Consider the following 27,012-nt stretch of genomic DNA (forward strand, 5'->3'; position numbering starts at 1 on the left):
TAGTTGTATTTTGATTTGGTGGGGGGAAAGGATTGCTATATACGGTATGTATTCAGGCATACTTTTCATTATTTCACCAATGAAAAGGGCTGGGCTTTTAAATATCTCTAAGTCATCAAACACCCAGTACAGAAGTTCTTCAGATTTGAAGGATTCAGTAATTCCAGTGATAGCCAAAGATGCTCAGTGCCATATAAATGGGCGCAGTATAAAATACAGGCAGTATAGAAATGAATGAAGTTAGAACATAAGAACGGCCATACTGGGTCAGACCAAAGGTCTGAAGAGAGGCTGTTCTCAGTAGTGATGGATGGCAGAACAAGGAGCAATGGTCTCAAGTTATAGTGGAGAAGGTCTAGGTTGGATATTAGGAAAAACTGTTTCACTAGGAAGGAGGTGAAGTTCTGGAATGGGTTATCTAGGGAGGTTGTGGAATCTCCATCCTTAGGGCTGCGTCTAGATTGGCATGATTTTCTGGAAATGCTTTTAATGGAAAAGTTTCTCATAAAATGAGATTTTCCACTGTTGAAAAAACTGCCATGTACTTTCGATTTACTTTCGAAAGAACGTGGCAGCAGTCTAGATGCAAGGCCACTTTTTTCGAAAAAACCCTGTAGTCTAGACACACCCTTAGAGACTAACAGCAATTATTTCAAGGGTATTTTTCAGTAAGCACCATTTTGCCTATGTTTCTGTAAATGTGGAGGAGTGGTATTCTGTTGATATCTGAACCCAGCCTGTGCTGGGGATTAAAATATAAAACATGGTTGTTATTCTAATCATTCATTTTTGTGCACAACTTGAGTGAAAATGAAGCCTCCTTAACTGAAGTGGTGTCTGGCAAGCTTATAGTTGCCAGGGCTACCCATGAGAGTGAGCTATGGGCCCACACATTAAACCAGCATGGTGCATTGATCTATTGTTACAAATAGCCAGAATGGGGATAATGTTTTCTTGGATATGGGAAATGCTTTGTCTGCTTGAAATCAATACATTGTGGTAATTATTGATAATCAAAGGAAATTAAGCATAGTCAAGAAGTTCAGTAATTCCACCAAAATGTTTAATAACGTATTAGATTTCCAGTGAAGTACAGAGCTAATGTGAGTATTGGTACAAAATATATGGTTAAAAATAGTATTGATTTATAATATGTACAGATATGTCACATCTTTGTCAGAAATCCAGACATTTGAATGAAGGGAACATGATTAATGGTCTCAGATCCACAATAACATACATGAAATGCTTTTCCAGCTAACCACAATAGGACAACTTGGCAAATCAACATTAAGGATGAATCGGTCAATAAGGATAACACATTCCTTTCAGAAATTTCTGAGTAAGAAGCAGTCTGCTCTAAAATGGTTTCAAAACATTTATATTGTTTTTTTCCCTAAATTGAATAGTGACAAAAACATGTCTGCAGGACACTCATATAGACACAATGATGGCTTTGTACTAGATTAATGATGGATCACTTTCAGAGATTTATCGCACAAGGCTGAGTTTCTGATGTACTGAAGATACACCAGTTTACTCCTGCTGGCCTGATCCTATTTTCAAGAAGTCAATGGGAAATCCTCTGTTGACTTCATCAAGAGCAAAATTAAGCACTTTATGAATTAAAGGAGATTAAATCCTGGAGTCTTTATTCAGTTGCTTAGTGCCTTTAATTCACATTGTCTGAGGACGAACAGCACTTCACTGAATCAGACTCCTGTGCTTACTTGAAAAAGATTCCTTAATCAGAGAAATACTGTATTCTGGGACCTGAAGATATTGCATTGTTGGAATACTGGTGTTTAGACAGTCCCTGGGTGACCTTTACAAAGTCACAAAGAATAAGCATCTGTTAAATGACTTGGTAAACCTTGTTATGTCTTCTGAAAATCCCTTTGTTAGAGACAGTGCAGGGTCTTGCTGCCCTGGCGAGAATGCAAGATAGCATTGTGTTTTAGGATGTGCAAGTGCTGTGCGCCTATGCTCCTCTCCAAGCCAGAGCATCTGCACTGGACAGTTTGCAAGTTGGTCATGGCACTTGCTTCTCATAGTCCTTTCACTCTTCTGAGAGCCAACAGTGGAACCATGGCCAATCCTCACCGAGACAGGAGATAACAGATCTTTTGCAACACACTCCTCCTTACACATCTGCACAGAGCTTTTAGCAACACCATAACTCCAGCTGCAAAGATAGATCTCTTTCTACTCAAGTTAACATAGTACAGGGTGGGTAGCTGAACTTTCCCCTGCATTAGCTTCCTGAATAAAAAGTGCCAAATTCTTCACCAGAGCAAACTTAATCTCAGTGTTTTTACGCCAGGGGTTAATCTTAGCCAGAGTCTGTCCAGGACATTAATCTGTACCTTATGTTGTATTGTATATTTTGGTAACCATTATCATAAAGTGGCTTCCTTGAGGAGAACATAAATGCTTCAAGATAAGACTTTGCTTCATATACTATATGTTGCCACACTGCATAAGTAATTGCAATACTTAAACTAAAGTTGCAAGATGGCTTTTATTTTTAATATTCCTGAATGTAGGTGGGAAACATGCAGTTGTAACTGCCACCAGGCAGATTTGAAACCTGGGACCTCTGTAGTTTAGTGTAGGAGTCTCTACAGCTGGAGCTTTAAAGTCGTCTAACTCTCAACTTAGGCTGTAGAGCTCCCTTGTTCTTATCTCTTGCTGTAAGTGGTCTAACTGCCACTGCACGGGACAGTGAACCTCATGAGGTGTATGGGTTATACAGTATTCTGTGATTTTGAATTTCAGTGGCTAGTTGGAAATTACTGAATGAAAACCAAAACAAATAGCAGTTGTTCTAATTAGTATTATTCAGAATAACCTATCCAACATCCCTCTTCCAGGAAAAAATAGTTCCTGCTTTCCCGCCTTTTCCCCCTCCCCACACACACATCCTACACCTCACCTATTCAAACTATGACAAAGTACTGTAGGGCTGTTATCATTTCAGATAAATCATTTCTGATAAGTCTGGGAGTAATCCTAACACATAATTTTCCATTATCAGACTAAATAATTGGTCTGGTCTACATTACACATCTACATTACAGTGGACGGTCGAATTAAGATAGCAGCTCCAGCTATGTTAATTACATAGCCGGAGTTGATGTATGTTAAATCGAGTTTCCGAGCTGTCCTCACAGTGGGAGGCCAACAGGAGCATTTGTTCCCATCAGCTTCCCTTACTCCTCATGATGAACAGGAGAACCAGTGGTGACAGGGGCACCCTCTGAGTTGAATTTAGTGGGTCTTCACTAGACCCGCTAAATTGAACCCTGGAAGATTTACTGCAGCGTCAATCTTCTGCATAGTGAAGACATAGCCTCTGAACCCAATCCTGTGCGGTGTTCAGTCACCTTTGAAAACAAGGCCTCAAGGCAAAATGTGAATCTGTAATAATCATTCTAGTTGATGCCTCCTTTGGACTTCCCAGTGCATCCTGTCTGTTCTAATGTCTGTCCTGCTTAGGTTGTAAACTCTATGGAGTGGGAATTGTGTGTGCAATCAGTTGTGCACGTAATCAGGGCATGAACCAGGAAGGTGGAGGGGAGACATGTCTTCATTTCTGACTACCAAGAGTCACTCTGCATCTTGCAGAATATGGCCCTGATTGCACATTATCACTTGTGTGTGTAAATGCTTAATGTTACTACAGAAGTGTAACAGCCCATTTGTAGGGATCAGATTAAGTGCTTAATTGGGTTTTGTGTATCTAACTTCTGTTTTTTACATTTACCCTATAGAGTCTAGGTGAGGCATATCTGGAAACATGGCCCTCAATGTTCACTTTGGCAACCACTGGGCTTATTGCCGCACAATGTGTTTTTCCCTCTTATGCACTATTCAAACACAGTTGCACTTAAACAGTTTTCACGTTGTAGTACAAATCAACTAAAGAATCTTCTCTCATAGTAGCTGGGGGCAAATTCAGTGGCCACCTAGCAGGAAAGAATTATGAGGAGTTATACTGACTATTTTATCCCTGGAGCTCATCACCACCGTCTTTTTTATACCTGAGACACAAAGAATAAGGTCTATGTTGTCATGAGACAACTTATTTTTGTGTGCTTCAAATTTCTGGATGCCAATCTGAGGCATTAAAGAGCCCTGACGTTCCCATAATGCTGAGCACCATCACTTTGAAAATCAGGCCCCTTTGAGATGCCCCATATTGGGTTCCCAAAATCACTAAACGCTTCCAAAAATTAGACTTAAATGACTTGCACAAAGTCACAGACAAGAAATCTATGGAGGATCTCTGGGTTGAGAACCAATATCTTCTGGCTCCAGTCCTTTCTCTTAAACACTGAACAATCTTTCAGTTTTAAAAGGAAGAGGAAAAGTACCCTAATATAAATTGCCATGGTAGACCATAAACTATCTCTCTGATATTTTGCAGTAATCAGGATTAGTATTTTTTTAAGATTGGGAATTTTCTCAATGCCTAGTTATGTATTTAAATATTCATATGCAGCATGTTTACTATTTTTAACAGCCTCTGTGGGGCCATTTCAGTTGGTAGAGATACATATTTGCTGTTCTGAAGTGAAGCAGTATGCTATTTTTTTACATACTCTCAAGCAAATTCAGATACAATATAAGCAGTGTAAATTCATGGAAGTCAATGGAATTGCAACTATTTCAATTCAATCTCAATTTTAGTTTCATATCTTGCCAAGTATTGTCTTAATGTTACAGAAATGACTGAAGTGAAAGCAAGTATATATTACACCTATATTTCCTTTATCCTCCTGCTCCAGAAACACAGGCTCACTTGAATGAAATAATAATCTCCAGTCACCATCATGCAGCTTATGATGCATATTTAAGCTGTCCTGATTCCATCCAGTAGTGAGCCGTAGTGCAGTCACACTAGCCACTTCACTAGCCAGTTTTAGCCTTTTTGAGGATTCCTTTTCATAATGCCAAAACCAAGTAGAACACATGGACAAATCATCATTTGCCATATTTATTTTTTAAACTAAGCTCTGAGTTATACAAGTGCAAAAGTGATTCATCAGCCAATAACCTTTTTAATACTCCTATAAAATATGACTAAATAGATTATTTTTAAAAGGTGTGTGAAGTACAATGGAAATGGTGACACAACTCTCACAGTGCTAGGACATACTACTGTAAAGTCTCACAAGACTGTTTAGCTGATTATCATTCTCTACAATAGACATTCCCTTTGCCTCAAGAAGACCCTTTTCACTGTCAATGCATGAAATAAGAACTAGCCAATTTGGGAGCAAATAAATGTGAAAGAGCAGATTTGCAGTTTACCTACAGGACACATTTTTAGCCATATTAAGTTTTTTCTTAAAAGTACTGATCCATTTAGTTCAGGTATTATAGTAAGATCTTTTTGGGGGGGAAGCAATCCTGCCATGGGATCAGCTAGTGTGCTGTTCTACTGATGATAGTGGGATCTCACAAGGATGTGGGGGTCCCATTGCAACACAGAGACTTTTGACATTGACTTATTTATTTTTGAAATGTTTGAGCACCTTGCTTGGAGTTAGGGAAGTTAAATGCACAAATACCTTTACAAAAGAGGTCACCATGTGCAGAGTATGAAAAAAGTCTAAATTTGGAGAGGAATGGGGAGGACAAGTCGGGTAGGGAGAACACCAATAATAGCAATTATAAATTTAATTTTCTCTACCAGAGCAGTAAGCAATGTACATCCACTAGAGGGCACCATTTCACCTTTAGTAAGTAATGTCAATAATACATCAGAAACCCGTTTAAAAACAAGTTAAAAGAATCAAGGTCAAATTCTGCTGTCATTGATATTGGTGTGAATCAGGAGTAACTCCAGTGAAGCCAGCCGTGTTAGTCCTGATTTATAGTGCTCCTGCAAATCCTTATACAGCGAGTGAAAGTCATAGTAGCTGAGTCTGAAGACCCCACAGAGACAAATTTACTTTCCAAAATGGTCAGCCCTTTTTGAGGAAGCCTGTTTTCCACTTTGAGTCAGGCTTAGGCTGCTGATGAGATACAAAGCTCGCTTGCCAGGTTTGCAAATGTTATTTCATACTAGAGAAATTAATCTGTAATATCAGAAGTATTGTTTTTTTCAGATGGTGTTTTTTGTATAGTGATTTATAAACCCCAGTTGCAACCATAACAGGATTCCTTTGGGTTGTCTCAGTCTTTCAACTGAGGGTGTTTTTTTTTCTTTGATTTGGACAGTGAAGCTATTTCCCACTCCTTCCTGCATAATACCCTACAGCTCCACTCTTTTGGGACCTTATATAGTTAATTAACTATGCCTGTCTTTAAGTGTGCATGTCCCATACTGCGCTTTGAGACAATAAGACAGAAGAGAACATTAAACTAAAACTGATGTGTCAATCACAATAGGATTTTTAATCTGAGATGCACCCAAGTTGTGTAGTTTGAACTCGGGTCCAAACCCCCCAAAGTCTGAGTTTGCTTCGATGTGGTGATTAGGTTTGGGCTCCTTATTCATTTTTTTCTTTTTGTACATAAAAGACCAGATCCTCAGCTGGTGTAAACTGAAGTAAATGGAACTTCACAGATCTGCAGCTACAGGATCTGAACCCCAAATCTCTGCCATCTCAAAGTGTTCATATTGTTCAGAAAATGGTACATAAAAATCTCACATAAAATACTATTCTTAATTAATTGCCTAAAGCCAAAGGATCATGACATCAAACTAGCCTTTTAACTATGCAGTGACATAGGAAACAGGAGGGGATTTGTTCTCCTTAAATACTATTGCTTGCCCGATGTACCATTTTCAGCAGGAATTGTCATATAACAGTCCAGGGTGCAAGATGATTTAAAATAATAGCAATATCATACTTTAAATAAATTCTGAAAGCTTTGCCATAAAGTAACAATGTGAAATGTCTGAAAAGCTTTTTTTTTTTTTTTTTTTTTTTATTTAAGAAAAGGTTATCTGTCTAGATACCATAAAGCTATTAAAGTCAAGTCTCATTTAGTTTAGGTCTCTGCTGCACTGAACAGGCTTGTTTAACCTAAGTGTAAATGTATGCTAAGTGGCATCCATAATGCACTAAGAAGTATCACCATAAAGGTTATGCATATGCAAGGTTCTCAATGGGGATATTAAAGAATGGTGATGGCCAGAAAAGGAACTCTTGTTAAAATGGCACATTCTTACACCCACAGCTCTGTTCTCCCCATGTGCATTGTGAATTCTCTGTTGATTTTAATGACAAAATTACATGTTTTTCTTTCTGTCAGTATGGCTGAGTCAATAGAGCACTGAGAGAGACTGAACTAGAGTCCTGCTGACGCACATACAGTCCTTATTGTTAATTAAGATTCTGCCACTATAATTTTCAGAAACTTCCTAACAAGGTTTCATTACAGAATCTAGCTTGAGTTTCATATCCCAAGGTGACCTTGCAGGGTTGAGAAAATAGAGAAAACTTTCTTTTTATTTGTAAACGGAGCAGATTGATGGGAAAGGCAATGAGACTTTAAACATGGAATCCCTCAGTGCCATCTCTACAGTCTTTTTCATGGGAGGAAGGGAAAGTTAGCAGCTCATTTGCTTATGTCCCAATCCTGCAAAGCCATAGGCATATGCTTAACTTTCAGAACATTCATTTTAATGGAATTACTTACATGTGTAAAGTTAAGCTCAAGGGCCTTTGTAAGAGCAGGACTTAAATCTCTAGAAAGCATTTCTCAAAATGATGAATGTACATGAGAATAATTAACAGAGATTATCTGTCCAGGTAGAAAATCCAAATAGCAAAGAATTCTCTGCTACCAAACACAATCAAAGCACAAAAATGTGAGTAATTCTGCACTTTTTATAAGTGACAGGGACATGTAGGAGTGGGACAGGAGAGTAAATTCCATGCAGTCTAAGTTCAAGTTTAAGTGTGATCCTGTTTTATTTGTATGGGGGTGAGGAGAGAGTACTGCATACAGCTAAATATGGACCTTAAAACACATCAAGCAAAGGGGACGTATGTGCTGATTATTAGGGATAGGCAAATATTTGCAAATAGATGGAGCACCAGGGCTATCCACGCCGGAAACCTCTGCCGGTCAGTATAATTTGCTGTGAATTCCAGGGTCATGGGAAGTTAGCAATGAATCCCAGGGTCATGGGAAGTTAGCTTCTCCACCCTAACCTCAGGGGCCCAGGACAAGAGAAGTAACATCTTTGCCTTCCTAATGGGAGGGAATGTTCCCCACTACTAGCAGCCTGGCTCCCTCTCATTGCATGGCCAAGGAATGAGGGATATCCCAGGTCCCCTTTCAAAAATCCTCTCTCCTTTCAGCGTGGTGCACTTTAGGGTGTCTCAGTCCCAGATTTAAAGGGCCAATGTATTCAGCAGTAGTTGGGGGACAGAAAAGTTTCAGTCCCCTGGATGTAACAGAGACATCTGTGTAAACACAGAGAACTTGCTGTTTCCCCAAAAAGTTGCCAGGGGGAGTAAAAGGCCACTAGGTTGCCCCTGCTGCCTCCCCCCCCCCCAAGATAAATGCTCAGTAAGTGGAAGTGAAGGAGGTTAAAGGCTCTGAGCTGCTATCTCACAAGATGACACCATATAAGAATGAGGAACAAAGGGGAGTCTCAGTTCTGCTGAGAATAGTGGAGAGGTGGGGAATGGGATCCCATGGGAAAGGGAGCAGAGAGTGATGTTCTGCTAGTCTGAATGTTAATCCCAGCATCAGACTATTTGCCCATCACTAGTTTACTAAGCAATGCTTCTGGTTCTGCTATCATCTCAATGAGAACGGTCTGATTGAACCCCCCACCCCTCTTCCCAGCCTATTCTAGCCGCTTTCACAAGATCCTTGACACTTGATGGCAGGTGATATGGTTACATGTACAAAGAACTTTTTCCTAGCCCTTTTGTTAGACAGGCTTGAGTACAAAGAAGGGATTTCAATGAGCTTGATGTCCCATTACCCAAGAGGCAATGGCTGCCCTTCAGCAAAACATAGCAAACAGAAAAACAGAGAGCCGTGCTGGAGGAGAGAAGTGCTGCTCCGGCTGGAGAGGCTCAGTTAGACACGGGAGGCAGGCCAGGGCGCCGGGTTTGAATAATTTTTGGCTTTGGAGAATTCTTTGGGTCCTCTTCTTCCTCTATGTCGCTGTCACAGACATGCACCACCACGCTCGGGGTAGACTCTGTCCCTGCATGCAGCTCGTACTTTTCCCCTGGAAGCAGACACATGGAGTTAGGTCAAAGGTTACCAGTCTGGGAGAGCCAAACATTGACTCTGGCCTTTGTCTGTCTCTGGCTAGGTCTACACTGCCCCCGTTTTGCGCAAAAAATATGCAAATGAGGTGAAGGGTGGACCATTGCCGCACTTTATTTGCATAATTAACGAGGCTTCTTTTTGCGCAAAAAGCCTCTCTTGCACAAGAGCTGTTCTTACTGAAAAAAATGTGGAAGAACGGCTGTTGTGCAAGAAGGGTTTTTTGCGCCAAAAGGAGCTGTGCATACAGCTCCTTTTTGCACAAAAGCCTCTTGCACAAAAACGGAGCCTCATTAATTATGCAAATGAGGTGCAGTGATATTCCACGCTTCGTCTCATTTGCGCAAAACGGAGGCAGTGTAGACATAGCCTCTAGGAATAGCCCTGATTCCTCAATCAGCGCGTCTGTAACTGCTACTAGGAGGATTTGTACCTGGGACTTCTGAGGCTTAGTATAGGAGTCTCTACCCTTTGAGCTAAAAGTCACCTGGCTCCCAGCCCATGCTGTAGACGTCTCCTGGTCTTATCTGTTGCTGTGATCTCGGTGCCACTGCATGGGACAGTGAACCACACTAGGGCTAAAGAATGGCTCTTGTGCAAGAGTGGGTTTTTGCGCAAAAAGAAGACATCTACACAGCTCCTTTTTGCTCAAAAGCCTCTTGCGCAAAAACGGCCCCTAATTAATTATGCAAATGAAACGTGACAATATGCTAATCCAAACTTCATTTGCATAGGCTCTTGTGCAAGAGAGGTGCAGTGTAGACGTAGCCCAAGTGTGGGGGTTACATCTGCACCACAGCTGAGCCTTAGGCCTAGACAAAGACATACAGGAATTTGCTCTGACTGAGCTAATGCAAGTTTATTTCTACATGCCCCGTTCTACATGTAGGGGTCAGCACCCCTGCAACTGCACTGAAAGCTGGCCACAGGTTACTAACCAGGTCTATTCCTAAATGTAAACAAGGTGTAAAGGTGGAATCCACGATAATCTGGACTAGTTAAAACAAACTGCACTAGTGTCTGTGCCAGGATTTTGCACAAATGCAGCTACACTCATAGCTGAAATCACAGAGTAGACAAGGTGTAAATGTAAATGTAAGAGGACAGAGAAGGCAGCTGAAGGTCATGGAGATGGGCCCAGCTCAAAACCACATCTCCTAAATCCACTCTCTGTGGCGGGAGGGGTTTAGCTCTAGAAACAAAATTTCTTGGCAGTTCCTTGTATCTAAGATGAGCCAAACCTCAGTATCCCAGGCCCAAACTTTCTTCCACACTAGGATCATTCAGATCAAGTTACATACACTGCAGCTTGGCCCCATCTCTAGTTTCTCTAGCTGCTGTGAGGGAGAGGATTTGTTTATTATTGATAACAGTTCCAGCTGTAAACATTTCTAAATATCCTTCACTGCACGTAGGCACAGCATCTATATAGCTCTTATGACAGTCATCATCTTGGTGGACGGGCAAAGGACTGAACCAGAGACCTAGAGCTAAAAGCATGAGCAGCTATTGCTGGAGCCAGTGCTCTTTAGTGGTAGTTGTAACACAGTCCTGTTCTCTGCAGATCAGGTGCCAAGGGGGACCTGTAACACACTGAGTACTTAACCCTCCAAGTTCTCCTGTGACACGGGTCAGTGTTGTGGAGGTGGAAAGTGGGGCCAGGAAATGAAATAACTAGCCTACAGCCCCCAAATAAAAGCCAAGCTCAGAACTCAGTAATTCCTACCTCCTTTGCACCACCTCCTAAACAATGCTGCCTCTATTCAGTGTGGTATATGGGGCTGTAACTAAGCCCAATGGGATGGAACCAAGAAAAAATAAATTTAAGAAGAAGAACAGGAAAAAATTTTAACGGTGAGATTTGAGAGACACTGGCCTGGTCTCCTCGAGGAAGCAGGGGAATTCTTATGGCTTGGCAGTTGAAATTCAACTGGAGAAAGGATTAGAAAATGTGTTGTAGGAAACGATACTGCCCTGGCAGGGGCAGAATAAATCAACTATTGGAACAGGTCATTTTCATCTCTGATGCCTGCAAGCACCATGCATTTTTAATTGAGCTTGACAAACTGGTGCATTAAGATCCTGACAAAGCCTACTGTGTTTTTAACAAACTGTGCTTATATGACTGCTTTGAGTTAAGAACGGCCAATGCAAATTTACTGTAAATGCTCTAGGAGGAGAGCAAAGTGCCATATAGCTAAGGAAGATCAGTCCCGTCCCCCCAATCTTATTTGCTGCAGAATAAATTACTAAGGCTACTTATTATTTGTATTGTGATAGTGCCTAGTAGCCCTGGGGGGCTATATAAATACTGCTAGGGGCTACATAAACAAAGGACCAATAACTGGTTCTCTTCCAGGTTTTATAGATTACTGAGCCTGATCCTCAAAATCTTCATTTACATGATTATGCCTTACACACCCCCTTTGGAATAAAAAGTTGCAGTATTAAGCCTCTGTCATTTCAATTAACTCCACCTGCCAAAAGGAAAGCATGGTGTTTTGGTAGTTTGCTGTTTATCTGAGTGAAGCTTATAGGCCTAGGATTAGTGGACAGGATGCATTTTTATATGGAGGTGGGAGGCAAATTTACAATCACAAATTAGGCTTCTTGGTAAAAGAAGATATTTTATTGCTATGATCCCATTAATGCTGATATTAAACCCATCTCTATTTTTTGACATCTTTTCCTGAATCCAAATTGAGTAAAGCACTATGGGGCTGGGTGAGAAGCTAAAATATAAAATGGGAAACAGCTTGGTCATGCGGTATGGAGAAATTATATGGTTTTGCTTTGCCTATTTTCCCTGCAGGCTGCAGTTAATTTCTCAGCTATGGGCTGACGTCAATGCTGCCAACCAGCACCGAGGGCCACATTGGTTGCTGTCAGCTGCAAACAGCTCTGTGGTGCAGTGCACATACATAAAGCTGGGCCATTTCCCTAGCACTCCACATGGAGTAGCTCACATCCACTGTCATCTTAAAAGGTAATAATCCCAGTTCAGATGCCACATTCTTTTATGCTCACATTTTCCCTCAAAGGTTTCTTTTACCAAAAAAGAGAAGTCGAAATAAGTATAGACACTGGGACAAACATTTAGAAGCCTCTAGCACAAATAACTACAGTGGCAATTAATGTCACTTGAACAAATCAGGATTCACTGCTCCCATAAATCAGGTTCTGAAGGTGTCTATGTATGCCTTCCAATAACAGAACACAAGCATCTTATGCACACAACACCAGATTTTTCTTGATTAGAAGTTTCTGTCATGCAACTTGTGCCTCCCTATGCTCTTGCATAAGTTCAGAAATGGCAGGGGGGCTGTAATCTCCCCATAGGTCCCTTACAGTTCACAGCCTGTGTGGCTGAGGACTCTGAAAAGCAGGAATGAAAGTCTGGTTGTGGGATGCAAACTGACTATCCCATTTCAAAACACTGTGAAGAGTATTTTTCTTCTTCACGTATGTGTCAGTGTGAATCACACATGACAGGTCAGGCAAGCAGAATCCACCCTGAAGTTCAGTTGCATTGGTCAAACAGTGATTAAAGTACTGCCTGTCCTGAATCTGGCCTCTGATTTGGCTGCCAGCTCTTAGTGCTGCCCAGAGTGTGTGGCGCAGCACTCCAGAAGTGACTTAAAGGGCTCAGGGCTCCAACCACCACTGCTATTACTGAGGCAGCAGCCGGAGTCCTGGGCCCCTTTGAATCACCTGGCCTGAGGGCATTTGCCCCCTTTGTCCCACACATCAGCGGGCCTGATAGATTTGTAAAAAGGTATTTAGTGTTTTATACTTTAGGAAATGCTTGAAGTTGCTGCATTACTCTTTCATAGCATCTGTATCAAATGTTATATAGTAATATTTAAGTGTCACTTTAAACCGCCAGTCAGAAGAGAAGCATTAACAGGTATGAAATAATGGTCTGACACAAGAGTATCTCCTGTCCAGTAAAAGAAGGTTCATAGACCCTAGACAAACCACTGTAGAACACAAATGGGAAAAAGATGAGACCTGCAGGAGGACTCATCCTATCAGCTTGAATTCTGGTGGAAGAATGATAAGAAGATTTATGCTGCTTTGACTCTGAGAGGCAAGGATTACTAAGCATATGGAGAAGCTCTACCATGCTTGGCCTGGTTAGCTCTAAAGGACATTAAAGCTTAGAGAAAGTTTCTATCACCTTTTGGAAACTCAAGAAGCTCAGTTATGCTCACAAATAATTGTGGCTACAATTTTGTATTCACTTTTTAATGAAAACAAAATTGCGGACTTGAATACGGAAGCCTTGTTACAGCTGGACTGAAAATGAGGCCAATAAAACAGTCAAAAATGGTTTTATAAAAACAGAATCTGGTTTCTACATGTCATTGTTATTTAGGTCTTTAAAAAGAACCCTACCATGATACTATTAATAGTTCAAATACCAAGGTAATAACTACAGTATGAAAAGATCTTCCAACATTTTAAAGGGACACTGAGGCCAAAAATCATGGGCCAAATCCCAGCTCATATGAACTGATGTGTCTCCACTGAAGTGATTGGTGTTTTGGTGATAATGTCTTAGTCCCAAATTAGGTTTACAGACCTAATTAAATGCCAGTTTACTTTTGCTGATTATTTAGATTGTAGTAGTGCCAAAATATACTAGGCACTCTCCAAACACAGAGATTAAGTAAATTAGCAGCTAGAATCAGAAATATAAAAATACTGTCAGCTAGCAGAAAAATACAATGGCAGTCAGCAAGGTCTCTACCTTAATAGTTAGCTTTTGTTCAAAGGAAAGAAAATAAATCTCATTAGAACGAGAAATAGGAATCTCCCCAGGTTGAAGTTCACCTACTCATTCTGGGTGCTGAAGTCTAACTTCCCAAAGGTATTTTCCTCATCTTTCTGTCTTCCTAGACATCTTTGCAAGAGGACTGGAGAGAACCCCAAAGGTTAACCTCTTGTTCACCATCGAGATTCAGGAAAGAGGTTTGTTTCGACTGAAAGACTGAAACAATCACTAAGAAAGCTAACTATTAAACATTTGCCCCATTTAGTACATTACTTAGTACTCGGGTGTGAGGGGAAACTGACCACAACACAGCCTGCGAACCTGACTCATTTGAAAGAAATGTGTTTTTAAGTTTCAAAACCCTCCTTTTAAATCCTTAAAGTGGGGATTAGTGTTTAAATCTTTATTAAAACATATTGGGCCAAATTCAGCCCCGGTGAAAGTAAGAGCAACTCTGTGGTCTGCCATAGAGCTGCACCTGCTTACCCCAGGGCTGGATCAGAGCTGTTGTTTCAACTTTAATCTGTGAATTAGTTATTTTTAGAAGGCAAGAATTAGACTGGCCCAAATACTTTAAATATAGTACTGGAGGCAAGGCAGTACAGATCCTTTGTTTTTAGAAGGGCCATCCATTTACTTATTAATGCTTCCAGACAAACCTGTCAGTTCTAACACACACTTCATGCACTCCCAAAGTGAAGGTACAAGCAGATGGCACATAACCCTCCTAGATTGAATTTTATGTTGTTTAGTGAAAGCTGGATTCAACTGATGTATCTATTAAAGCAGGAAAAAACTCTTCTGTGAAAACTATTTTTTGTCAAAAAAGTATATTTGGATTGACTAAAAACATTTTGAGATATGTGTCTAATTCACTGCGTTGTCTCGATTGAACCTTTCATTTTGACATTTTAAAAACAAAAAGTGTTTTGATTTTTCAATTTGGAATAACTCTTCACTCAATGTTTCGTTTTTAATTGAGTTAAACTTTTGTTGTGACTCCAAACAGTCCCCCTCCCCAATTTTTCAGTATGGGCAGGGATCTGCACAGCTTTGGTGTTCGTTAAACAGTTATTTGCACTGAGACAGCATCATTGTGTGAGGAGCCCACTCTAAAGGTGTCACTGACTTGTAACATTTGACTCCATGATAAATCCTTCTCCGTCCCCACACAGGATCTTGATGGCCCTTTTTAGGCACAGGCAGATAAAGTATGTCGCAATCTCCCTACTCCCTACCATTTTCTCCCTCATCCCATCACTAATATCCAGAGTTCCTTATCCATTTCTTATCTCCCTGCCCAAGGGATCCCATTCTCTCCTGCCTCCTAATCCTCTTTCTTTTTCCTCAACCTCCCCTCTGGTTCCTTCCCCTCACAATTCAAGCATGCTCTGGTCATCACTACCCTGACAAAGCCAGCCTTAAGTCCACCTTCCTCTTCAATCACTGTGAAGAGTTGTCCGTAAGAACACTGGTCTGAGTCCATCTCATCAACACTGCTCTGACACACCTCAGACTTTTGTGGAGCTAGTCCTGATTTGCACTGCCGTAAAAGGCAACCTGAACCACTGAACTTCTTAGAGCAGCTTTGGGCTCTCTTGCTGCTATATATACCACATCTATTTCTCCATGCTGATGACATCAGTTCACCAACTGGAATTACCACTTGCCTTCTTTAAAAAGGCTTGTGGATATATTTAGATGTATAAAAATGTTGTTTCTGCTGTCGGATTCCTGCCTCAGCAGAAAGCAGGTGGCTTAGGTGTGGCGGGAATCCAGCATATCCATTATCCTTAAGTGAAGGTGGCAGATGACCAAAAATATCTCTTAGCCACAGGGCTATTGATTTGTCCTGAAATAACAACACCACTGGGGCCTATTGTGAAGTCATAGTCATTTGAAAGATAAGAAGCCTACACAAAGGTGCATCAAAAGGCAACAGGGGCTGGATCCTAGGTCACAGTAAACTGGCATAGCACTTTCAAAGTCAGTATCACTGAGAAGATTTACTTCAGCTGAAGAGCTGAGATCTTTAATTTTGCAGGTAAAAGGTAATCCAGGGTAACATGGATATCATCAGTTGATTATTCAGGATCTTATCATAGTATTTACGTTGATCGTGACTCTGCTCCTCGTTATCACAAGTTGGAGTGTGCACTAGGACAGCTGTTTTCAAACTATGGGTCACAACCCAGTACTAGCTCGTGGAATGTCGGGCACTGGATCTTGTTGCTGCAGGGGGAGCAGATAACCAGTGGGGGCGCTAAAGCAGCTACCTGCCTGTCCCGCACTGCAGATTGCGCTGTTCCCTAGAAACGACCAGCAGCAGGTCCGGCTACTAGTTGGGGGGGGGGGGGGGGTTAAAGGGGAGGAGAGAGAGAGCACGCAGGGCTTAACGCACTGCCCCTGCCCCAAGCCACTAGCTCCACACTCCCATTGGTTGGGAACCTGATGCTGGCTGCTTCTGGAGTGCAGCATTATCTGTGATGCCAGAAGAAGCAGAAAGCCTTCCTTAGCACCCCCCCCTCTCCCGCACCACTAACAGGGAGCTGTTCAAGGTAAGCCTCTCTTGTCACAGCCATGATCCCCCGAAATCCAGAGCCCCCTCCTACACTCCAAAGCTCTCATCCTCAGCCCCACACTGGAGCCCATACCCTAGTAAATTATGTTGGGTTGCAGGAATCAACAATTTTCTTCACCTGGATCATGAAAAAAAAAAATTTTGGAAACCACTGCACTCGAACCATGCCATGCCATGTTGCACTGAGTAGTGCAGACTGATCCTATCTTTCATAACAATACCCTCCATCTCCTATTTCTAGGCATAACAATACCCTCCATCTCCTATTTCTAGGGATTTCCTATAAAGCCTTCTTATGACTTATCAGGAAATATTGTTTTAGGGTTTCTGGTTTGGGGGAGGTGGAGAGGAAATTGTTCTTTGAAGGTGCACAAGGGAGAGGTATTGTATGTGCCATCGGATAGTTTAAATGATGTGGAGACTAGAGGTTTTCAAGACTAGCCCAGAAGTTGGAAACAGTAGCCAAGATTTCCAGTCAGGGGAAGCATGGGGGCTTAAAGACTAAATCCTGCTAGCATTTACTCTTGGGGTATGTCTACACTACCCCGTTAGTTCGAACTAGGAGGGTAATGTAGGCATACCGCACTTGCAAATGAAGCCCGGGATTTGAATTTCCCGGGCTTCATTTGCATAAGCCGGGCGCCGCCATTTTTAAATCCCGGCTAGTTCGAACCCCGTGCCGTGCGGCTACACGCAGCACGGAGTAGCTAGTTCGGATTAGGCTTCCTAATCCGAACTAGCTGTACTCCTCATGGAAGGAAGCCTAATCCGAACTAGCTACTCCGTGCCGCGTGTAGCCGCGCGGCACGGGGTTCGAACTAGCCGGGATTTAAAAATGGCGGTGCCCGGCTTATGCAAATGAAGCCCGGGAAATTCAAATCCCGGGCTTCATTTGCAAGTGCGGTATGCCTACATTACCCTCCTAGTTCGAATTAGGAGGGTAGTGTAGACATACCCTTCCAGAATTCTGCTGACTTTAGCAACTGCCTGATGGTCAGTAGTTTTTCCACTTATGCGTCCTAAATTGTTTCCTGCATAGTTTTCTGAATTGAAAGTCACTGGCATCTCCAACCCTTTTTATGTTTATTAAATCACTAATTTTTTACTTAAAAAAAATCAAAACTGCAGCTTCATTAAATAGTTAAAAATAGGCTTATTTACACAGAATGTACGTGATATTAAATATGTATCCGCTGTAGGATCCGATTATGATTATGTATTTTAACTGTCACTGAAACATGTGTGGAGGAACCATGAAATTGTGACTCAGCAACCGCATATTTCCTGAGGCAATTACACATGGCAAGACACAGTAATTGCTACAACCCTTTTCAGGAGGCATTTTACTCCCATCATGTGACCAGCCAGTTCCACAGGACAGCACAGGCAGTGCTGGGGGGATAAAGCATGGGTCTACCTATACCTCTCCTTGCTGCCCTTTGCCTTCTGCGGGGTGGGGGAGTGGTGTCGGCTACATAATCCATGTGCTCCCCTGCCCACAACTCCTGGAACTAAGATATAGGGATCTTCGAATATAAGTTGTGGAAGGAAGGTGAAAGTTTCTGACTCTCTTGCAAGGCTGCATTAGGACTAGTCACAATCTAGCCCTCCAATGAGCAGATTTTACCTACATGAATAGCTCCACTGACTTCAACAGGAATAAAAGCGGTAGGAACAGGTCCGAAAAACTGGTCTTTGACAGAGCTTGGTTCTATGAAATCAGTGTCCCACACACAATGAGGTATCTGTCACTGTGCATGAATTACTATATAGAAGTGAGTAACTGCAGGACCATTCCTGTAGCTCCCTAGTGGAGATAAATAGCCTAACTAGCAGGAATAAGGATAAAGTCAGACTGAAAGCAGGAGCAGTCTGGGGGAAGAGGGTGGAGGGAGGGTGTAGGAGCAAGCTGGGGGTGCAGGGTCTTGGCAAGGGTAGGAAACATTACTGGTTCTGCTACAAGAGAGCCCCTCTGAAGGGAAGAGCTAAATTTGCTTATAGGTGCCTATAATAACTACTAGTATTGCACAATGTATTCATTTTGTTGGATTAAAAATTGTCTAGGTCCAGTTTTGGGACTTGAGTCACAGTGAAATCAGTGGGTGAAATTTACCCCTTTGCTGGCCCATTGAAATCTAAGCTTGGAAGCAGTGGTGTGACCACGGGTGGGTCTGAGTGGGCCATGGCCCACCCACTTTGCATTCAGGCCCATTAATGAAAGCTCCCATGGCTCTCCTTGTGCCCCAGCTCTTGTCTTGATCCACCAGCCTGGTCTGCGCTCTAGCCAGGGGCTGGGATGGGGTGTGGAGTCTAACCTCACTTCACCGGGAACTGCTGCTTGAGAGCAGAATCAGGGTACTGGAGCTTACCTGCTCTGCCTCGCCCTCTGGCCAGGAAGCAGGGGATGATCCTGCTCCATCCGATGCTGTGCCTGGGGCTTAACCCCTGCTCCCATCATAGCCTATCCACCTGAAGTTGGGGCCCACCCAACTGGACTCTGCTGGATATGCCATCACTTGGAAGGCTTAAACTTTTATATGTAAATGTTGATTTCAACATGCACATATATTGTCAATAGGCAAAAGTGAACCTGGGACCTCTGGAGCTTAATGCATGAGCCGCCACAGTTTGAGCTAAAAGCCAGCTGGCTCTCAGCTAAGGCTGTAGAACACACTCATTATTCTCTCTGCAAGTGGTCCAACTGCCACTACATGGAACAATGAACCACGCCTAGAAGGGATGTGGGTTACATACACACGCAAACTGATGACAAATAATTCCATCGCTAATTAGCATTTACAATTGGCAAAGCAAGCAAAATGCTGCTTGACAATGTAGAGTCAAAATCCAGTGATGTGGCCTTTTTCAATGTGCTGGTTACGAATGGATCAGGGAACAAATTGTAGAAATGGGCCCAATGTGTTGGTTTAAGGATATTACTTGGCATAATTATGACAGGCGATGTTAACAATTTGGGGCTTGTAAAGCTTCCTCTCTTTGAATCTCAGCATGCCGTGAAATAATTGTCTGAACTCACCACAATTCCCTGCAACTGTGAAAATTTAAAATAGGGAAAAATCTAAAAAATGCTTAAGAAGAAACATTGTTATTGTCTGTCAACATTATACTGCAAAAATATGAACATAAAACCCAAATTCTCCCACTATGCTCACATGTAAGCATTCGCACTTCTACTTCTTGGCATATAGTGGAACTAACGTGGTGGGACTTACATGGTGCATGGGCTTTGTCTTGAATATCTGCACAGGAGTGAATGTCGCCCCATTAGAATACGGAGGTGAGTAAGGGCTGTAGGAGCCTGACTCCTGTATTTTACGTATTTAGAAACCACACTGTGAAATAGCCCTTTCTTCTCGGGAATAAATACACCACAATTTCAGATTTTTGAAAAGGGACACAAGTCCTGTCAGAGTCAGTGAGCATAAGATGCTAGCAGTATTGTCCTCACCCACAGCAGCTTGTTTCAAAAGAGATGAGCTGCAGGATTCTGTTGTTTTTTTAATGAAATACTAACTATAGCAAGTGCACGACTGAGAATGGCAGCACTGTTCTCAGATCTCTTCTGCAGTTAAATAAAATTGATCTCCCTAACGAGAGCTAAAAATAGAAAGCGGGCAGGGAGGGGGAAGAACTGACAATGACTTTTCATATTGCTCCCTGCAGGCTCCTTAAATGAGAGTGAATATGACCTTCTTGCAGCACTGTCCCAGAGTGCACAATAATGAGCGATATTTCACATTTCACTGCCCCAGAACAGCTATTGATTTATTACCCAGTTAGCTAGAGGATTCATTTACATGTTTCCATTTATAATGCTGCCGCAGCAAGAGGAAAGGACAATTCTTTGTTTTCCTTTTATTCAGCAGTTTGGAAGTGTATAGCATTGATGCCGGGAATAATGGGCTATAATATATGGACTGATAATCCCCATTTGTGGGGGGAAACCCATATAAGAGGACTTCCCTGGATGCCACAATTGATTTCATTCACCTTGTAGCTTCTTCCCACTTCTTTCAAGTCTGTTCATTGATTAATTCTCTAAATGAACAATCTCCACAGAGCCACCCTTAGAATTCTAGTGTCTTTTGCAATCTCAAAATTGACTTGACCCTAGCTGGGGCTAGGTCTCTTGAGACCAAAATTACCATGCAGGTTTGGCCCCACTGTATTTGTTGCAAGAAACTCTTAGAACTTGCTCAACCACATTTATTCCTGCCCTTCTATAGTACAATGTATAACTCCCCACACACACACACAATTCTCCCTCCTAGATAAAAAGCAAACCAGTGCAATGAGAATGTTTGGTATAATCATCCTCTGGCTCTGGCATGAGAGGAGAATGCCCTGACAGTCTGCATTTTAGACTGTAAACTCCTGGGAGCATGGCCCATATCTTTGTGTTGTGCACTGCACCAAGCACACAGACGAAAGAAATAACAGTTATGCATATAGTTAAAATTCATCTGGAGCAGAGAACCAGTGCCTGGCCTACGCATTATGTAATCCCTATGTAAAACCTTGGATTTAAGCTGTATATAAAACTTGTGCTGGTCTTTGCACAGCACTGAATTGCATCCTTAGTTATTCATCTCCACGCTGCTTCCAATCTGTTTAAGCTGACACTTGTCCATACCAGAGGGCCACAAAACTTACCTGGTCCTAGTTTAGAAACTGCATAAAGGAGGTCATAGTTGATGACGGGTGTTGCATCATCTATGGGCTGCCACCCTACAGGAGGGGAGGCTGGAGGCGAGATGAGAAACTGTTTTGCAGGCTGTGGAGGAGCCAAATGAAGCTTGTCCCCATCTGTCTCAGAGTTCTGGACCTTTGGAACAGAGCAGAAACACAGATTATTGTAGCATCGGGCATGTGACTGGAACAATGATTAGAATTCTAAGAGCAGATACTGCTGTTTGTTTGGTAGCGTATGGGAAATGAGTTGGGGCGCCTCAGTCAACTGTCCTGGGCGCAGCTGTTAATTCACAAAGGTCACAGCCACAACCAGCACTCATTAGCAGTCTCTGCAGAGAGGCCAAGGGTTGCATGGGTCTGGAAACAGAACCATCATCTCATGCCTAGGGGTGGTTCCTCCACGGCAGGCACATTCATAGAGCCCTGCAAATCCGTGGATATCCGCAAGCATCCATATCAGTGCCGATATCCATGGCTCATTTTTGTGGATACGGATGTGGATGCCAATACAAATTTTGTATCCATGCAGGGCTCTAAGCATTAGGTGCAGCTGTGTGAGCAAGCCTGGAGTGCCTCTGCTCCCCTCCCCCATCCGTAGCTAAATGCAGTGCTTCAGGCTCCAGAGCTCTTCATGAATAGATTTCAAGGCCAGCAGGAACTATTGTGACCATCTAAGTCTGACATTTTGCATCACGTAGGCTGTGGAATTTAACCCAATCATTCATCAAACTCAGAACTTCCAAATAAGACAGAGTGTATCTTTTGGAAAGACATCTAATCTAGTCATAATTGAAAGGTTGCGAGTGATGAAGAATTCACCAACTTCTAGGCAAATTGTTCAAATGGCTAATTATACTCACTGTAAAAAAATGGTTTATTATTTCGAGACTGAATTCCTCTAGTTCTAGTGAGTGAAAGACAAAACTTCTTTATGCCTTTGACTGCTAGATTACATGGCTTTGTTCAGTTGGAAACTTCCTCCCCCCGAGGTACTGTAATAGAATAAAGGGGGTCTCTTGTGGGCCCATCCTCTTAGTAGGTTTCAGAACTCTGCAGGGAACTTCAGGCTTACTGGGTACTCACTGGGGCAGGTGTGGCTTAGACTCAGTATTGAACACAAGGAAGGCGAAGGTCTGAGTGGCCTTCTAGAAGAGAGAGTTAGGGCTGGGACAGGCGAGTGCTAAGCAGAAGGGGGGAGGGTACATGTACTATTATTTTGGAACTTCCAGTTAATAAATCAGAATGCTGGGGGATGATATTTGGACTCCAAAAAGAGGGCACAGCTTTAGTCTGGGATAGGGATGTAAGTGACTAATCGACTAGTTGAGTATCCGATAAGCAAAAGACACTAGTTGACTAGTTGTTCCCCCCACCACCTTGTTGTCTCTATCAGAAAGAGGCAGCAAGTGGGGGAAAGAGGAGGAGATGCTGGGGGGAGCTGGCTTAAAAGCCGGTTCCCCCCGGCTCCAGCTCAGTGGGATGGGGCAGGGGCAGAGCAGCAGCATTCTACCTTTGAAATGTACAGAGTCCCCGCTGATGCTCTTGTACATTTCAAAGCAGAGGTGCCATATGGAGCCTGGGACCAGTGGGGAACTCAGAGTCCCCCGCTGGCCTCAGACTTCATGCAGTGTTTCAGTCTTTTGAAATGCACAAGAGCCCCTGCTGGGGCTCTTGCACATTTCAAAGGTGGACCACCGCAGGGCACTTCTGCCTTTGAAATGTAGCAACAGCCAGGTAGGCTCTTGCTACATTTCAAAGCAGAAGCACCCTTATCGACTAATCGAATAGTCAACGGAAATTCCATCGACTATTCTCTTAGTTGGTTAATCTAATTTTAACATCCCTAATCTGGGACTCAGGAAACTCAAACAGTTTACCTGAGCCTTTTATGAGTGCTTCAAACACAGGATATGCTAATCCGTGCTTCATTTGCATAAGCTTTTGAGGAAAAAGGGTGCAGTATAGCCAGGAACACATTCTGCTCTCAAGTATACCAGTGTAAATCCAAGGTAATGCTACTGACTCCAGAGGAATTGATCCCGAATTACACAGTTGTAACTAAGGCTAGGTCTAGACTACAAGCTATTTCCACTTTTTTTTTTTCCGAAGAGGCTTTTCTGCCATTTGTCCCTGTCTAGACTGAGCCAAATGGAGGAAAAGCCTCCTCTTTTGGTGGAGCCCTTATGCCTCGTGAAACGAGGTATAGAGGGCTCCCCAAAAGAGCATGTTTGCTCTTCCGCCAAAAAACGCAGAGAGCAAACGCGTTCCTTCGATGTGGCGGGGGTTTTGCGAGATCCCGCCAAAACCCCATAGTCTACACGTAGCCTAAGAGAAACACTTGTCCCATTTACTTCAAAATAAATAAATATAGCTATTATTTTCATCCAATTCTATAAGACAATGTGTCTTCAGTAACACAATAACTTAGAGCAGCCATCCATTAACACGTATGGAGAGAAAGATTTTCATGCCAAAAAGTTCTTACCTGTGCAAAGTAAAGCTTTAACTTCTTCCCTCTGAACTGTGTTTCATGCAGCTCTATTCTGGCCCGAGCAGCTGACTTAGGACTGCTGAAGTTTATCCGCACACGTCTGAAGCTTTTAAACAATTGGAATGTCACACAGTCGTCATAGGCACGGAACAAGCCCTCAAATTTCTCCTGTAAAAAATGAAAAGACTTTAGCTGTGGTAGGGGGAAACTGAAGTTCTATGAAACATTGTCTTATAGAAAGCAGGTAACAAAATCAGAGAGTGGTTTGATTAAGAGCTTGCATGGATGATCACAGAGCACAAGTGTGATGGTTATGGACATTTTTAGAAGTCAGGATGAAAGGGAGAAATCATTAAATCTAGGGCATGACCGCGACTTCATTTACATGAGTGTACATAGTAATAATTTAAATGTTAGTGTAAGTGAGAGGTAAATCATGCCCACAGTAACTTAACTGAAGTCTCGGACATAATTTTGTATCCAAAATGACTTTGTTTCTCCCGTTTCAGTACAATTATCAAGAACAGGGCATAGTCTGAAATTTGGAACATGAAAAATGCCTCCTTGTCAATTAAACACATCTCCCCAGATTTATTTTAAATCCTTTTCGCTGCATATCTTGGGAAGGTGAAGGGTAAGGAAAAATTCATAACCTCTCAGGAAACTGAGCTTTGATCCAGACTCCAGTGGCCAGGTTTGGTGTGGGTCTAGAGAACAAAGTAATTCGTTCAAAAAATGAGGTTTACGTGGCTTTCGACAAAGGGCGGAGGTTCGCCAAAAAAGCCGCATCTAAACTACTTTCACTTTCAAAAGCTCTGCTTTCGAAAGTGAGATTGGAAGAAGATATCCTCTTTCGAATCTTCCCTGTAGTCTAGACATAGCCTAGTAATTTCCTTTCCAGCCCTGTGCTGAAGCATGACTTTGCAGCTTGTTCTTTCGGATTTGTTTAGCTGTTACCCATGACATCCACTCAGCCACTCACAGGCAGTGATTCCAAAATGATACATCCTGGGTATTGTGTTAAAAATGTGAACTATTCCACATATATGCAAATTACAGCCTCGTTATTGGTACGTAGGGTCAATCCAAAGCCCACTGAAGTTAATAGTCTTTCCATTGATTTTCCTTCCGTATTTATGCATGACTTGTCCAGTGTTCCCTCTAATTTTTTCCACCCATGGATGGAATACATTTTATTATATGCACCAAGGCATGTACAAATGTGCACCACCATGCTCCTGAATGTGGGTGCTCTGCTAATCAACTGGGTGGCACCTGAATCTCTCCTGGGTGGCCACCCAAGTACTCAGCTTACCGGAACACTGGTCTCATTTTATCTTCCTACTGTAAATAGTTTATGTCTATAGAGTATTGCCTGTTTAATTGTCTGGTTTTGCAACTTTGATGAATTGTAAAAAATTACTTTGTTCAATATCCCAAAAAGAATGTGGCATTTGGCAACATACAAGTTGTAAATTGGCATTTGTGGTTTTTTATTGCCTGCTTTCTCATATAAAATCAATTTAAAAACAATCAAAAGACAGCACTTTAGTGAGCCATCCAAACTGATTATCAGAACAATAACTGTCAATTTCATGGTACTGCTTTAAATTAATCACCAATTTAATAGAAAAGCAATGTATCCTGTGTATCTCAGTATAGTTGGATTTTTATAGCCCACTTTGACATAACACAAAATGATGGATAGCAAAGTGAAACAGATTTATGCTGGGGTGAAGTTAACCTGCTATGCACATAAATTTTTTTAAAAAATGGACACGTTTATAGTGTCTTTGACAAGTAAGTAATTTACTGGGTTCTGCATTTTATCACATCTGTAATTCTGCTAGGCCTTTATTTCGTGCAGGTCAGAACAAAATTTGCCACCTCTGATATTTTATTGCTACTTCCAGGTACAACCCATATTACCCAAAACAAGTCGGTATGAAACAGAAAGACATATTGGCTGCATTTAGACTGGCAAGTTTTTCCGCAAAAGCAGGTTCTTTTGCAGAAAAACTTGCCAGCTGTCTACACTGGCTGCTTGAATTTGCGCAAGAACACTGACGATCTGTTTTTTTGCTCAACAACTTTGGTCTCCCTCCCTTTTTTTTCCCCTTCAACAGAATTATTTCTGTGGGTTTTTTTTGGGGGGGGGCAGTGTTTGGTATTTTTGTTTCAATCATCTGGCAACCCTAGTCAAGAGGCCTGTAATGGATAGGAGAAGTGTTGACCCGCACCTGGTGACTAAGGGGTTAAACTCAGGTAGCAAGAAGAACCATGGGCATATGGTGCTGAAATTTGAATTGTATAAGATTCCTTGCCTGCTTTCTTTGTGTGGGTGACTTAAACCAGGAGATGAGAGGCAGAGAATGATTTAAACCCAGGTAGGACTACCATACCTCTAAGGGGCATGACCATACCTCCAAGGAATTCATGGCATGGAAGAGGACTGAACATAGAGAAGACTGGAAGTAAGTCAAGGGAAAAAAAGTGAATCAAGTCACGTTTAGGGTATTTTTTTCTTTATTTTGTAGTTTGGTTTGAACTGCTCTGTGTGAATCTATGTCTCTCCTCCTCATTTACCATCTAAGCACTGATTCTAGAGATTTTCTCTGTGTTTTTAATTTGTTTTCCTTAGTTCTGTAACATCTAGCAACCAAGTATATCTTTGTTTTATAATAAAAAATAATTTTTTTGAGGTGATGATTTGATTCTTGTGTCCTAGAAGTTACAGGAGGTCTGTGTGTGTGTGTATCAGCATACCTTAGACTCAGAGATCAGCTCAGGGGTGGGCAAAAGAGCCTCAGCGGGCTGGATTCGGCCCGCCAAGTGAATGGATCCGGCCCATAGAGGCCCTGCTGCTCCCCCGCCCCCAGGCCAATTAGGACCTGGGAGCAGGGGAACACGCAAAGCCTTCTCCTCTCTGCCCCCGCCTTGCGATCAGCGCGTGGCTCTTCAATTGGCCTGGGGGTGGGAGAGCATGCCAAGCCTCTTCCAGGGCATGGGTGCCTAGTGGGAAGGGGGGGCAAAGGGGATCTCCCATCCCCAGACTAATCATGGTCTGTGGGTGGGATAGGCCCACCCTTACCTGTTTAGGCCCCACCCCTTCTGGGGTGGCCCGGGGCTACTTCCAAAATTTTGGAAGTGGCCCCCAGACAAAAATTATTGCCCACCCCTGGGTCAGCTACTAGAGAC

General features: G+C 42.4%; 1 protein-coding gene across 2 annotated transcripts in view; it reads right to left on the reverse strand.

Moving 5' to 3' along the window:
• Positions 1–1,041: 1,041 nt before the first annotated feature.
• The window catches only part of RCAN2 (regulator of calcineurin 2), a 154,435-nt gene continuing 128,464 nt past the window's right edge, over positions 1,042–27,012 (reverse strand). For both annotated transcript variants that reach the window (XM_075923385.1, XM_006120674.4), the window contains 3 exons: positions 23,809–23,982; positions 21,285–21,456; positions 1,042–9,211 (listed from right to left, as the gene is read on the reverse strand). In XM_075923385.1, the coding sequence (XP_075779500.1) occupies positions 9,054–9,211; positions 21,285–21,456; positions 23,809–23,982 (504 nt within the window). In that variant the 3' untranslated portion in view covers positions 1,042–9,053. The remainder of the gene's footprint in view (positions 9,212–21,284; positions 21,457–23,808; positions 23,983–27,012) is intronic.

Source organism: Pelodiscus sinensis, chromosome 3 (assembly GCF_049634645.1).
Source record: "Pelodiscus sinensis isolate JC-2024 chromosome 3, ASM4963464v1, whole genome shotgun sequence".
Taxonomy (NCBI): Eukaryota; Metazoa; Chordata; order Testudines; family Trionychidae; genus Pelodiscus; species Pelodiscus sinensis.